This window comes from Tursiops truncatus, chromosome 8 (assembly GCF_011762595.2).
Source record: "Tursiops truncatus isolate mTurTru1 chromosome 8, mTurTru1.mat.Y, whole genome shotgun sequence".
NCBI lineage: Eukaryota > Metazoa > Chordata > Mammalia > Artiodactyla > Delphinidae > Tursiops > Tursiops truncatus.
This window is the reverse complement of record NC_047041.1, coordinates 100,820,796-100,836,281: the sequence shown is the minus strand read 5'-3', so window position 1 is coordinate 100,836,281 and position 15,486 is coordinate 100,820,796. Positions and strand designations below refer to the sequence as shown.

The following is a 15,486-nucleotide window of genomic DNA, read 5'->3' as shown; positions in this document are numbered from 1 at the left end:
GGGGGATGTGACTATGACAGAGGGACTGGGCTGGGGGTGGGGCAGGGGAACTAATCCCCTCCCTTTCCTGAGCTGAGGAGTGAGCGGACAGCAGCACGAAATCCTATTCCCTCTGCCAGCAGAAATCGATAGCTAATTAATTCCCTCCCCAAAATAGTGTCTGGAGGAGGGGGTGGGGGCCTTGCTCAGAGGCAAGGCCAGACTGAGACTGAGACCCTGGGTCGGGGAGGGAGGGAGGTTGCCATTCTCCGGCCTCCGGAGCCGTGCCTCTGCTGGGGGTCTCTGGCTGCTCCTTCTGAAGAAGAGGGGGAGTTTGGCTTTTCCCTCCCCCAAGCCTGAGGGTCCCTCTCCCCTGCCCTGGGCTGGGGTGAGGGTGCATGCGTGTGGGGGTAAGGGCGTCAATCAGGCTGGGAGCAGGTGCTGCATTTAATTTGATTGGCTAATTAGCCCGCGCATGTTAATTATCTCTATTACCCAGTGAGGAGAGGCAGTGGCAAAGCTATATATAACTGCGATAGTGTTTGGAGAGAGAAGGGACTGCTTGCCTGGAACACCTCCCTCCCTGGGGCAGCCCTTGGAGGGGTGCTGGGGCAGGACACTTGAGACCCTCTTGGAGCCTGTAGGAGTCGGGGGGGGGCAGCAGTCAGAAGGAGCCAGATGGAAGGACCTGAGAGCTGGATTTGGAGGGTCTCTTGGAGATGGCTCCCCAAACTCTCTCTGTTGCCAGCCTCCTGAGGCCTTCTCTGCCCATCTTCTTTCTGCATACATATCACTCCAACCATCCTGCCCTCCCGTGACTCTCTGCTCACCCCCCTCACTCTGGCCTTTTCGGGGGGTCCCTAGGTTTCTCTCTCCCCCTTCATACCCCAACTTCCTCCCATGTAGGGAGGAACCACACTCATCCAACCTTCTCTCTCTCCAAGTCACCCCTCTTCTCTTCTTTTGGTTCACACCTCTCTGAACCACACCCGTGGCTGCCCTGCCCTTTGTCTCTTTTGTGGAGTTGCTGGAGTCAGACGTATGTGGATCTAAGTCCCAGTTCCCTGCTGACTGGCTGTGTGACCTTGGGCAAGTCCCTAGACTTCTCTATGTGGGCTTCCCCAATGGTTAATGGGAATAATGGGACATCCCAGACTGATTAAGTAAAATGACATTTGTAAAAGTGCTCAGCATCCAGGGCCTTGACAAATGCTGTTGGAATTTGGAATTTAATTTTCTCTGTCTTCTCATTCCTTTTCTCCCCATCAGGCCACCTTTCTCCTCAATTACTCTTCCTTTTCATGCGATTTCTCTTCTTCCTCTCCACGCTCCCCTTCAATCTTTCCCTGTCTCTTCCTAAACTATGGTCCTTCTCTGCTTCTCTCTCAGGCTTCTCCCCACCTCTTTCCCTTCCTCCCTCCCCAAAATAAAATCAATGCAATATTCAGGAGGGTTGTTGGATATAAATAATTACGACTCAGAGTTTAACGAGATGCAAATTCCCCTCCCTGGCGTGGGGTATAAATTGCTCTCTGACAGCCCGTTACAAGGGTAATCATTTCAGAAAGGCAATTTTATGCAAATGAGGCTGCCTGCCTCCTGGTGGCTCCCCCAGGCCTGGATGAGGAGGAGGGTGGAACTGAGGGGTGAAGAGAACCCAGTTATCGGAGCAGGTCTCAGGCTGAAGACTGGGAGCTGGAGGTTGGGGGTGACAGACACTTAGGTTCAGGAATGACCTGGGCTGGTGAGCAGGAGGTTGGGGCCCAGGAAGGGGTGAGTGTGGTTTTGGGGTAAGTGGAGACACAGAATCAGACGCCTGTCTCTTTGCATGGATGAAGAGGGCTTGGGGTCTGGTTGCCTGGGTCCTGGCTGGTTTCTCTCCCTTGCCCCCTTCCAGCCAGGTTACCCAGTGATACCACTGACAAATTGGCATTTAATTAATCCTAATGAATTATTTAGCAACTTCATTATCCAGCATCAGGAACTGATGAGAGAGAGCCGTGGCTGGTGGTGGGAGCCACGCACAGGGGTTGGGTGTCTCAAAGAGGAAGGGGCTGTGGTCACCAGCTGAAGGAGTCTTTAGGCCTCATCCACAGGAGCTGGCCCTGGTCCTGATGGGAGGCGGGGGTGAGGGCATCTGGGTTGGGCTCCTGCTGGACACGAAGGTGTTACCTCCCTACCTGTCTACATCTTAAACCAATAATGCCCCTAGCGAGTGTCATCTCCCCCACCCCCAGGGTTGAGCCCCCAGTGCTCCCGTCATGGTGGTGTCTCTTGTTTTGAGACCCTCTCCAGGTCAGTCCTAAAGGGAAACGGTTGAGCTCTTGCTGGTGTGAGGGGGGAGCCAGACACCGACACCTCCCCTCCTCCGAGCCCCTCATTAACACTTTCCTCTCCATTTCCCCGCAGGCATCCCTCCCCCATCTTCCGTCGGAGCCCGCAGCAGGGGAGGGGCGCCTCCGCCTCAGTCCGTGGAAGCCGGCACCTGGGCCTCTGCTCGCTTCGCCCTGCGGCCGGGCCCATGGCACTGTGAGCCGGCGAGGGAGCCCCGCTCGGCGCGGGGGGCGCCCGGCCCCCTCCCCGCCCCATGAGCCCGCGGCTCTGAAGCCTGAGCGGGGCCGGGGGCCGGGCGGGGCCGGGGCCGCCGGAGGCATGGCGCCTGGGAACCCGTGGCGGCCGCCGTCGCTGCCGCTGCTGCTGCTGCTGACGCTGGCGGCGGGTGCGGGCGGCCTGGAGTTCGGCGGCGGCCCGGGGCAGTGGGCGCGCTATGCGCGCTGGGCCGGAGCGGCGAGCAGCGGCGAGCTCAGCTTCAGCCTGCGCACCAACGCTACTCGCGCGCTGCTGCTCTACCTGGACGACGGCGGCGACTGCGACTTCCTGGAGTTGCTGCTGGTGGAAGGGCGCCTGCGGTTGCGCTTCACGCTCTCTTGCGCCGAGCCCGCCACGCTGCAGCTGGACACGCTGGTGGCCGACGACCGCTGGCACATGGTGCTGCTGACCCGCGACGCGCGCCGCACAGCCCTGGCGGTGGACGGCGAGGCCCGCGCCGCCGAGGTGCGCTCGAAGCGGCGCGAGATGCAGGTGGCCAGCGACCTGTTCGTGGGAGGCATCCCACCCGACGTGCGACTCTCGGCGCTTACGCTCAGCACCGTCAAGTATGAGCCGCCCTTCAGCGGCCTCTTGGCCAACCTGAAGCTGGGCGAGCGGCCCCCCGCGCTGCTGGGCAGCCAGGGCCTGCGCGGCGCCGCAGCCGACCCGCTGTGCGCGCCAGCGCGCAACCCCTGTGCCAACGGCGGCCTCTGCACCGTGCTGGCTCCCGGCGAGGTGGGCTGCGACTGCAGCCACACGGGCTTCGGCGGCAAGTTCTGCAGCGAAGGTGAGTCTGGGGGGAGCCCCCGCTGGGTGCCTGGGCGCGGAGTGAGGGGCGGGAGAGTTGTCTGGGCCTGTAGGGGCGCCTGCGGCCCGCGGGCTCAGGCATGGGGGCGGGTGAGAGTGTGTACCAGCACGCAAGTTGGGAGGGGCGTGTGAGGACGCCTGTCCCAAAGAGAGGGCGCGCACGGTCAGCCGGTGAGCTGCAGGAGCTGCGGGGTGCTGAGGGTTGGCGTGGGCGTGGCCGGCCTGCGGGTCCCGTGTGGGCGCGGCCCGTGTGGGCGCGGCCTCGTGAGCCCATCCAGTGCCCCTCTCCCTGTCCCCTAGTGAAGGTCCTGTGACGACCTGTGGGTAGGACTGTGTAGTCAGGTCCAGCTAGCGAGAGGATGAGGACCGGCCCCTGCAGGCGTGTGGATCGGGTGGGTGACTGATTGTGAGGCGCCCGTGAGGGCTGGTGGATGTGATCTCTGTGGGCGGGGCCTATGTGATGCAGTGGGTGGGGCCTTGTGGGTGGGGACGGTGGGAGTCCTGTGAAGGAGTCCCGAAGACGGTGTGTGGGGCTTGTACCGCTGGGAGCTGCGTAGGGCTGCGAAGGAGAGGGTCGGCACGAGGAGGGGGCGGGGCCTGCGTGGGCCGTGGGTGGGGTCGGTGCGGGCGGGGCCTAGGAGGCGGGCGCGTGGTCGGCCCAGGAGGGCGGGGCCGCAGTCTGAGGGTTAGCGCGTGGGCGGGAAGTACTGTCTGAGAGGCCGGCGCTGTACCACAGGATGAGGGCCCCGGACGGAGGGCGGTTGGCGCGGCGAGAAGGGCAGGGCGGCGCGTGCGAGGGCGGATGAGGGCGAGTGGGGTTCGCCAGGGTGCCCGCACGCGCCAGGAGGGCGGGAACCGAGTGTTTTGAGAGTGAAGGAAGCCCGAGGGACAGGGTGGCTGAGGCCTCTCAGGCTCGTGACTAGAGTTGCTGGTTTCGTTGACGGACAAAAAAAATGGCTGGTCGTCTCTCCCGGGTGAGAAACTGGAAGTGGAGGCCTCTGTTTAAAACACTGGAGCCCTCGCGAGCGTGGGGTTTGGAAGGGTGACTGGAGGGCTGGAGAGGAGTGGTGAGGACTCTGGAATATGGAATTGGGTGTGGAATTGGGACTTCAAAAGGAGGTCAAAGGAGGGAGAGGTTCCGCAGGCTCCCGGGCTGCCAGAGGCTGCAGTGGGCGAAGTGAGGGGACAAGGTCGAGGGTGGCGCCAGGCCTGGCGTGGGCTGTGGCTTTAGAGGGGGTGGGGGAGGAGGGATTTCGAGGCCCCTGTTGTGCTTTGGTCTGGCTGGCGAGTCAGGGAGAGGTTCCCCATCAGTTTGGGGACGGGGCGCGTGCATCTCCTGCTCTGTGGCAGCCGTTTTTTAGCAGATGTGTGCAGACAGATGAGCGTTCCGCTCCCCCAGCACCTCTAGAAGCTGGAGTACTTAGCAGTTGCGTGTGTGTCTGCCCTCCAGAGGTAGGGTCTTTGAGGAGTGTGTGTGCCCACAGACCAGCACGGCCCTGGGGCTGCTTTGGGGATGGTGTCCTACTGGCTGGGACCTGCCTCCAGCCATGGGAGGAGCCACATCTGCAGGTGTGGCTCTGGGCTTGGGAAGTGTGTAATTTGATTATGTATCTGCAGTTGTGGTAGAGGAATATATAAGGAAGGTTTTGGATGGCTCTTGGGAGTTGTTTGTACAAGGTTGGGGGATGTATCTTCAGGAACTATGTGTATTAAGTGAATCTGACACCTTCTCACCTTTTCTCCAAGGAGTGCAGGTGCTCCCTAAACTGTGAAATCGTGTGTCTGTGCGTGTTTGCTTGCACGCGGTGGTGCGTGAGTCTGGCAGTGTGTATGTTACGTGTGAATGGTCTGTTTGAAAAGTAGTGTTTGCAAATAGAAGTGCTGTGCCTAGTAGAGTGAGTAGTACACAAGTGTAAGGCTGTGGGTGCTTGTGTAGGTATCCACGTGCATGCATTTTCATGTGAGATCTCAGTAAGACACCTGGACTTTATGAGGAATCTTTCATGACCTTTAACTTGATTCTCTGGCCCCTATGACCCCTCCCCTCCAAGCCTTCCTAAGAAAATAGGATGAACCACCCTTCTAACTTGATGGGAGGGAAATTTGAGCTACAGAGAGGCTACTGGTCCATGGTCTCACTGTGGCAGAATTGGCCTGGGTGTATGAAAAATGCAGCCAGAGGCCCCCTGGTCAACCAGAGCCTTTGTATTAATTCCCTGAAAGGGTTCATCGGCCAGAGGCTCCCAGTAAGCCATACAAGATGTGCGCTTCTGAACGCGCGTTGTGTGGTTGTGTGTCTGCGATGTGTTTGGGTCCCTGTGCGTGACAGGGATGGTTGTATCATGTGTATATGTGATGGGTGTGTATCAGCTGTATGTTTGTGGCAGCTGTGGTAGAGCTGTGAGAGGCAGTTGCGTATCTGACCCACTGTGTGTGTGTGTGTGTGTGTGTGTGTGTGTGACATCTGTGGAAGGAGTTGTGCTTTGTCTATGATAAAAAGGGAGGGATATTCCTCTGGCACTCCGTGGGTGTTTGATAAAGATCTGTGTAATGACTGAAGAGATATTAACAAGTATTTGATAGAATAAAGGCTTGGAGTAAGGCTGTATGTGTATATGAAACGATGTATGTGTGTATTTTCAGATATATGTTGTAGGTGGCCATGGTGGTTATAAACACTGATTACATCTGGCGATGACAGGCACAGTGACAACTCTACTGATTCTCCTCCCCACCCATGACCTCATTCCCTCCCCTTATACTTGTTCCTTGCTTCCTGGGCAGCTTTTGTAATATCCTGTGCTCATTACACTTCTAGTACATTCCCATCCAGCCAGGGAGGACAGGAATGAGCTTCCACCCTTGGGTGTTAGGGTTAGGGTTGGAAGATTTTTAAGGGGAACAGGTCTGGCTCCAGATGAGGGCCAGAGTCTTCAAGCTTCCCTGGAAGTTACATTTACTTCATTATTATCTGCTTTGAGTGGTTCGCAACTTCTTCTGAGATTGGGGACTTTTTTTTTTTTTTTTTTTTTGCGGTACGCGGGCCTCTCACTGTTGTGGCCTCTCCTGCTGCAGAGCACAGGCTTCGGACGCGCAGGCTCAGCGGCCATGGCTCACGGGCCCAGCCGCTCCGCGGCATGTGGGATCTTCCTGGTCCGGGGCACGAACCCGTGTCCCCTGCATCGGCAGGCGGACTCTCAACCACTGCGCCACCAGGGAAGCCCCCAGGAAAGCTTTTAGATGGCTTTGATGTTATATTTGCCATTGTGGTTAATCAAATATACATTAGGAAAAATAGTTTTAGCTTTATATGCAAGACATGCCAATCTGCCTTCAGATATTTGATGTGCATATGGATTTGTGGATCCTTTGGACCACGCTCCCCACCGCCCCCCCGCCCCCTGCCCTGCTGATGCCTTCCTGGGACCGCTGACTGAGAACCTCCATGCTAGGAAATCTGTTTCTTTTCTCTGGGGCTCTGGCCACAGGTGATTGAAGGCAGAGCTAAGTATGAGTCACTGAGTGTGTATACTGCTGCTGATTGTCTGCCGAAGTGGGGATCAAGTAGGCTGGGATTTTGCATTGGTTTACGTGTGAACTCCGCCTCATGTCACTCGTGTGGGGAGAAAGGGCTGAAAAGTGATCAAGGAAGAAGAGTATGCAGGTGTGTGTGGGATACCTCGAGTGGAGTGGGGATGTAGATGTATACGATGGTGCGTACCTCGCTTGGGGGAGAAATGAAACCAGTGGTAATGCGTGTGTTGGCAGGGAGATAGACGCATGGGTCTCGTATTTTGTAGGTTTGTTGGCAATTTAATTCAACAGATTGTTGTCAAGTCCTCCTTGGTGATAAGCCTTGTGTTGGGGGCTGAAGGTGAGTCAGACATGAAGAAGACACTGCTCAGGGAGTTGCCTGATTAATTGGGGAAGCAGATGAAAAAGCAGTCCAGGGTGTGGTTAAGAGCACAGATGCTGTAGTCTGGCTGTCTGGGCAGTGACCTTGGACTTAAGCCGTCTCTGCCCTGGTTTCCTTATCTGTAAAATGGGGACAGTAATAGTACCTACGTTACAGAGTTGTTATGGAAATTAAATTGGCTAATTCACATAAAGTGCTTAGAATAGTGCCCGGCACGTAGAAAGTGCTCAATAACAAGAATAGCATGGCATATGCAGTGAGATGCAGAGATGCAGTGAGGCAGTGTCGCTTAGTGATTAAAGCGTAGTCTTCGGAGGCTCAGATCTGGGTTTAAATCTGATTTCTCTACTCACTCGGCCTGTGAGTCACATGAGTACTAACCTTCCGACTAATTTTTCCTGACCTGTAAAATGGGGATAAGCGTGCTTATCTCACAGGTTTGTTTTGGGAATGAAGTGAGTGTCTGGTACATAATTAGTGGTGTAAATGGTAGTTGTTATTTATAACAGAGTACTCTTGGGGTTTTGAAGAAGGGGTGAATTTACAAGTCAGGGGATTAATAATAAAAGGCATACTATTTAAGATTGGCCTTGAACGTTGATCAGTAAACTTGGTGTGGGGAGGTCACGCTAAGCAATGGAACTAGTGAGGACAAAGGCGTGGAAGGGGGAAATGTACATCATGTCCTTAGAGGGGCACCAAGGAGTACAGGGAAAACAGTGGAATCTATAGCAGGAGAAGCAGGATGAGGCCAGGTCTTGGAGTTTTTCTTTTTTGGGGGCGTGCCGTGAGGCTTGTGGGATCTTAGTTCCTCAACCAGGATTGAACCTGGGCCCCTGGCAGTGAAAGCACTGACCACCAGGGAATTCCCCAGGTCTTGGAATTTTGACTTAAATCATTCACCTAACATTTATTGGATGCTGTGTATAGAGTATTGGTAAATGGAGCCACAAAAGAATTTTGAGCAGGCACGTGAATAAGAAGAACTGTGTTTTGGAAGCTGGGAGTGAAGGGTAGAATGGAATATGGAGGGCAGAGTCATGCGGTGGAGGGATCAGTGGGAGATGGTTCAGGAAAGGGATATTGGGGCTCTGACCCTCGGCTGTCTTGGGGACTGGCAAGGAAGGGTGGTGGCGGCAGTGGTGGCAGTAGCAGCAACAGTGGCTGAGAGCTTTTGCTGAGACTGAAGCTGCAGGACTCTGCCTTTCCCACGTGGAGGGGCAGAGGTGATGAGGTTTCAGGTTTGCTTGCTCGGAAGGATGGCGGTGGGAGTTGCGGGGAGGGAGAAGTTGGGAGGGGGACCAGGTTTGAGCCACAGGTCATGCACCTGTCTTGGTGTTCCTGGACAGAGGCATCCAGACAGTTGGAAGTGTGAGACCAGAGCTTTGAGTTGAAGGTGGGCCTGCAGGTAGAGACCTGGGAGCCACGTGTGTGGAGAGAGTATTTGAAGCTTTGGGATCAGATGAAGTGGCCAAGGAGAAGGTGAAGAGACTTCAGGGGGGCTCATTTGGGAGGAAGAGGGAGAGGAGTGTCCGCAGACTCAGGGAAGGAGCAGTTAGAACAAAAAGTAAATCGGATCACACAGTCAAGGGAGGAGAGAGCGGGGCCTCACAGCTAGTGGGCATTTGCTGGGTGCCTTGAAGGCATGACCACCCCGTGAGATGTAAGAGCTGGGATCTGAACTGAGCTGACTCCGAGGCCCCCCACCTTCTCCATGCTGCCTCCGAAAAGGAGAGTCAGTCAGTCAGCTGTGTCCGTGGATGACCTGCATTTGGCTTACTGGAGGTGCCTAGGGACAGCGTTTCATTAGAAACCAGCAACCACCCCAGATTCCTTGGGCCACAGCTTCTCCTTTCAGCCACTATGTGATGAGGGTGTTCCTGTATTTGTCGTCCCAGCAGTGAGAGAGGGCAGTGGAAATCGATCAGGAAACTCACAGGCTTCCGGAGCCCGCGGGGAGGAACTCACCCTGGAAAGTGGGGCATTATCCCATTAAAATACACCGCTCACTAGCATTTACAGCATTACAGATGGAAATCTTTTAAAAATATGTTGCACACCTTTCTGCCTCCCTAAGCATATTTGGAATGTGATTTAACCTTTTTGGATGACTCAGGATGTCTCTATTCCCCTCAGGTATTGCACCGGACTGTCACACAGTGGTTCCTTTGTTGAGGTTTGTCCCTGCCTGAAATGATGCCTGACTTTTGAGTTCTTAATGTTAGCTTTTTCTAGTTTTTCCACCTCTGCCCTGAGGAGGAGTTGTCAGGTAACAATCCATATCCCTCTCTCTCTCTCTGTTTGTGAACTTGGAAATCAGCATTCCCAGCATGTTAGAATTGGATGTCGCTAAGAAGGAATGGATTCTGGGTTGGGTCTGAGAGGCTCTCCTATGAGAAAATAACAGTTTTTAATGCATAACTGTTATCGTGTCAGTTTTGGCTGCTCAGAACTGTTTCTTTTCTTTGGTTCTGGTCTTCATCCCTGTCCTTGATAATGAATCTGCTGGAATCCCCAGTTCATGTTAGCCAAGGCAATGCCATTTATGCCCTCGGGGGAGGCACTCAAGACCTGTGTGTATGAAAGTTGAGTAAATGAAGTCACATATGTGGAATCACTCTGTCAGCTCTAACATCTAATACCTGTGGTCCTGACAGTTTCTGCTGTTGGAAACGGCTCTAGGCAGAATGGGATGGACAGCTCGAGAGAGAGCTGTGCAGAGAGCGACTGCTGTAAGATCCCAGAGATGAGATAGATGCTCCCAAGAAAAGCCTCCTGTGGCAGAATGGTTAAGAGCATGGGCTGACGGGTTTAATCCCGGCTTTGCTACTTGCTAGCTGTGTGAACTTGGACAGTTTGCTGAATTGCATTGTTCTTCAATGTCCTACTCTGTAAAATGGAAGTCATGTGTTGTTGTAGGACTAAATGAGTTAATACATGGAAATCCTTTACAATGTGCCAGGCACTATTCTAAGTGATCAATAAATGCTACGATGATTATTAACCCTCGTGGTCAGAGAAGGCTTCAAGGAGGAGGTGGGAATTGGCTAGATCTTGAAGGATGACTGAGTGAGATTTGTGGAGGTAAAGGAAAGACCAGGGTTTCCCCGCCAGGAAAATGTTCTAAATGAGGAGTCCAGAGGGTATGAGTCGAGTGTATCAGACCAAGATGGTTGTGCTTTATGGGAAATAAAATCAGAACTGTAGATTAAAGCCAGCTTCTAGAAGTCCTGAACTTCAGGCCAAGAATGCAGCCCATCGAAACTTTTAAAGCCAGACAGATTTGGTTCAGATTTTGACTCTGTCCCTCACCAGCAGTGTGACCTTGGATAAGTTTCTTCCACTTTCTGAGCCTTGACTTCCCCGTCTTTACAAGGGAGTAATAGTAGTATCTGTTGATGAGGTAGCACGGAAACGAGGCATGGAAAAAGCCAGGCACATTTGAAGTGCTGGGTAAGTGAGAAGTGTTCACTTCTTATTTTTTATTCATTCAACAAACACAGGCATGCCTTTTTCTGAGCCAGGAACTGTGTAAGCAGCTGGATATAGAGAGATGAATGAGACGTTGTCCTTCCTCTTGGAGATCTCACAGTCCAGCCAGGAAGCAGACGTGGAAACACAATCGCAATAGAGATGCGATAAGTGAAATAACAACCCGAGCTACATATCGAGAACTGGCACAAAAGAAGGATGGCTAGGAGGTCAGTTCAGAACATAGACCAATGTATACTGACTTGGTCTGAAAGCAGGAGTCGACTTTCTCAGGCAGCTGAGGGTGAGAGGAATGAGGATGGGGAAGGGTGTTTCAAGCGGAGGGAATAGTATGTGCAGAGACGCGGCATATTAGGGAAAGGGGGAGAAATTGGGTGTGGCTGAAGCCCGGACTGTCGCGGGAAAGGAGGTTGGAGGGAGGCATGGTCAAACCCAAATGGACTTTCCTGAGAAGATTGGACTTGATCCTGTAGGCCCTGGGAAGCCTTGAAGAGTTCTAAGCAGGGTCGTGACTCAGTTGGACCACTTTGGTGGTGCTTGGACTGTGACTTGCAGGATAAGAAGACTGGCTGTAGGGGGAGATCCTTTAAGAGGCTTATTAACATTCCGAGGAGAGGATCTGATGAGGGTTTGGCCTTGGGGCTTTGCTGATGGTGATGGAGGGATGAAAAGTGTTTCTAGGAGTCGAGTCGAGCTTTTAGAGTTTTACAAGTTGGAACTGATAGGACCTGGTGATTGGTGTGAAAAAAAAAAGAGCAAGGCTGATTTCTGGGTGTCTGACCTGATCCGGGAGTGCAGGCAGGAGGAACGGGCTTGCAGGAGCGAGGGTTTTGAGGTCCATCTTGGACATGAGGACATTCAGCCCATGAGACACTCAGGTCAAGCTTCTCTGAAGGCAGATCAGGAGCACAGAAGAGAGGTTTGTACCCAAGCTACTGAAAAGTTCTAACCGTGTGTGTGTGCGTGTGCATGTGTGTTGATCATGGCAGTACTTGTCAGGTGTACCTGGTACATGTGCCCAAGAGCGAGGCTGGGCATGGGCCGGGGGACCAAACAGCAGGAGGCTAATGAAGGAAACCGGGGGTCAGGGGTGAGCATGGGGGCTCTGATGACCTAGGAGCGCAGTGGACAAAGGCAGAGGTGATTTTGTGCTCCTGGGCAAGTGTCCTTTTCTTTACAAAGGAGGTAGGTAACACACCAAGCTCGTGAGGGCTGCTGGGAAGCTGATGCGGACAACGCACGTTGAGGGTCTGTACGGCGTCTGGCATGTGGCTAACTCTTGGCCTCTCTGGAGCCTGGCAGAGTGTGGGGCACATGCTGGGTGTTCAAGAAGCGCTGGTTGAGAGCAGTGCCTTTGCTGAAGGCAGGGAAACGGGAGCTTTGTTGCAGCGGGTGGAGATGTCAGATGCGGCTTTAGTGGTGGACTGGGTGTCAGGAGCTGAGTGATTGCAGAGCGCATGGCTGGGGGTGCAGGACTGGCCCCCAGGGAAGAGGCCAGGGATGAAAATACAGGTTTGAGGGTCCCTTAGCAGCGAAAGTGCACTCTCGTGGAGGAGTGAGGGAGAAGAAAGAGGAGTGTGGAGGGCCTGGGGCTGAGCCTGGAGGGGCCCATGATGGCAGGTGAGGGGCACAGATGAATCAGCAGAAAGCGAAGGGCAGCCGAGAAAGAGAGGCCAGTGAGTCCCCAGGGGACCCTCTGCGAAGCCAGGAGAGGGGAGACTCATGCAGGCAGCAGGCTGTACTTGGTCGTCTGACCTTCCTGAGCATAGCACGACCCACATTTGTGGCAGGTGGGAATAGGGTTTGGAATCCCCGCCATGTCGGGTGATGTGCCTCCTTGTTTGTGCAGGAGCTGGAGAGATGAGTGTGCTGACCGGCCAGGGCCCCGGCACACTGCGACCAAGAGATCCGGACACAGGGCTGCTCTCGAGAGTTCAAGGGTTTTCCTGAGGGTCCCTTCCTAGCCAGCTCCCCTCCCCACCATAAATGTCACGTGATTCAGTTTATTTAAGGAAATCATTGTATACATGGCCTCTGGGGGATGCAGCTGTCAGGTAAAAGAAGCTCTGTGTTGTATAGAAGTGCGTTTGTAACACACGTGGATATGTAAAGGCCTGTGTGTGTAGGTTTAGAAAACAGGAGACCGATAGATGGATAGATAGCGAAAGGGGGCTGTGTTCCTCCCGGGGGGGTGTGTCTCTAGTCCCTGGAGGGAGTGGGGGGTGGTATGGTGTGTGCATCTCATGTTATGTATTAGGTCACAGCGTGCGTATGATTCTGCATTCAGCCTGTGTGTGTGTATTGTGGGCATGCTATAAGGTGTGACAAATGACAGTGTGTGTTTCTGGAGTTTAGCTCACCCCCTAAGAGCGGATGAGAAGAGAACACAAAGTGAGGCTGGAGGTAGGAGGTGGTGTGTGCACACGGGCATGAGTGTGTCCTGAACAGCTGTTTGCGTGTACACGTGTGTGTCCCGGGTCCACATACGTGTGCTTGCGTGCGTGTGTGTTTGCCGGATAGGTCTGTTTGTTTGTAGGTCGTGCTGTTCCTTTTCCCCCTGTTGCCTCCTCTAAAGGCTCCCGGTAGGTGGCAGGTCAGAAATGCTTTCAGAGGGGCCTTCTTGGCGCTCTTAGGGAGCAGGCCGGAGACCAGCCTGCTTGAGCTCCGTTGAAGGAACTGCCTCTCTCCTACCTTCCTTCCTTCTTTCTTGATCTCTTTGGTGAGCCCCAGGGACAGGCCCAGGCAGGCCCCTGAGAGGTGAGGGCTGACTGCCCAAAGGCTGTGGCACGACAGAGGGATGGGCCCAGTCTGGCCCCCTGAAGTGGCCCGTCCGGCCTGGGGACCTTTTGCCACACCCAGCTGTTGAGAAGGCATTTATCCCAGAATCACAGAACCAGAGCCAGAAGGGTCCTCAGAGGAGCTCTAGTCCACCCGCCTCATTTTTGCCGAGGAGGTACTGGGGGCTCAGAGAGACTGGGCGACTGGGATGGGAGTCACACGGCACTCTGAGGCAGAAACTGTGTTTTCTGAGTACGTTGACTTTTCTCCCCCGACAGGGTGGCGGTGGGGAGTGCTTGGGCCCGAGTGTGCAGAGGTTTCAGGCGTGAGTCGTGTGAGAGATTATGCATGTCTCTGCATCATTAAGTGCCTATGTGTGTCAGTGTGTCACTGAGGGTGAGCCCGGCGTGAGCGTGTCCCCATCTGTCTCTGAGACGCGATGGAGTGCGGGGGTGGGGGGAGCGTGCTGGGGGAGTCTGGACGCCTGACTGCTGCTCCTGGCTCTGCCTCTGATTTCCCATGTGACCTTGAGCGGTTAGCTCCCTGTCCTGGGCCTCAGTGTCCTGAAGTGTAACTCGAGGCTCATGTCCCCTTGGACTGTGTGACCCTGTGTGTGAGGCTCTGATTCGGGGAACAGCTTGGTCTCTGTCTCATCCCCACAGGGCCTTCCTGATTGGGTGACTTGTGTCCGGGCCTGGGGGGGCTTGGACCCACCTTCCATCACTCCCCTTGGAGCCCTGTCCTTGGTACCCTCGCTAACTGTCCTCCTTTTTTTCTCTTTTTCTGCATCCCCCTTCCTGAACCTCGCCGGCCTGTAGAGGAGCACCCCATGGAAGGTGAGTGATACCTCTCGGTCGCTGGGGTGGCAGATCAATCGCCGGGGGGCCTGGTGGTTCCCTCCCCTGCCCATGTGTGGGGCCCCCAGGGAAGGATGTCTGGGTGTCCTCTTGGCTGCCTTGGCCCGCCTCTCACCTGGTCCCTCTTTCCGGTTTGCTGGGGAGAACTGCCTGGTAGAGGCCGTCCCTCCATTGCCTGTCTTCAGCACATCTGCCCACCGGCCTTTCTTCTTTCCTGGGAGGAGACCAGACTGGGGGTGGAGCTGGAGGGATGGGGCTGGAGCATTCAGAAGTGTCCAGAAATGATTGAGGAGATGTGTTTTTGCCCAGCCCAGCTGAGGAAGCTTAGAAAGGCCACGCCGCCAAGGGTTGGGGTGTGGCCGGGGCTGGTCGTTGGGTAGAATCTGCTCCAGGGTCTGAAGAGCGCAGGCAGAGGCGGGGCTGTCGGGTCCCCAGGTCAGGGGATGTGGGCTGGGTGGCGGCTTCTCCTCTTTGACACACTTGTAGTCCCCTGTCCCCTGTCCCACGGGCTGGCCTAGGTAGGTAGGGGTGGTCTGCTTCTTCCTTCAGCCCAGGCCCGGGGAAGGGCGGGGAACGTGCCTCGCTTCGGGGTCTCTCTGTCCATTCTCTCCCTGTCTTCTGCTTCATTTGCCTTCTCTCTCTTTCTGGTTTTTGTCTTTGCCTCTCTTTTTCTCCAGGGTTCTGTCCCTGGACCTCTCCCTTTGTTTCTGTCCTTCCCCAGGCTCTCTCTGTGTTCCTGTCTGAACCTTCTCTCACTCACCGTGCTTTTCCCTGTTTCTTTTCCTTCTTCGAGGTGGACCACGTCAGGGAGGGAAGACTGGGTTGAATGGTCCAGGCTTGACACCTGGGCTGCAGGGGAGCTCATGTGGCCCACACAGGGAGGGCATGCAGCGGGCTGGGAGGGAGATAGGACCCCAGTCACCAAACCTGCCCCACACTTTCTTCTTGGAGTAGCAGGTGTGGGAAGCATATGCGCAGCCCCAGGCTGGGAGCTCCCCGGGCCTGGCCCTGCCCTGGATGCAGGAGTCTGGGGAAGGAAAGAAGGGGCTGGAATCCACTTTCCCTGGT

The 15,486-nt window shown here is 55.0% G+C and overlaps 1 protein-coding gene across 1 annotated transcript in view; it reads left to right on the top strand.

Moving 5' to 3' along the window:
• The first annotated feature begins 2,631 nt into the window (after window positions 1-2,631).
• The window catches only part of NRXN2 (neurexin 2), a 99,680-nt gene continuing 86,825 nt past the window's right edge, over window positions 2,632-15,486 (top strand). The window contains exons 1-2 of the mRNA XM_033860949.1: window positions 2,632-3,355; window positions 14,380-14,397. Of these exons, the coding sequence (XP_033716840.1) occupies window positions 2,632-3,355; window positions 14,380-14,397 (742 nt within the window). The remainder of the gene's footprint in view (window positions 3,356-14,379; window positions 14,398-15,486) is intronic.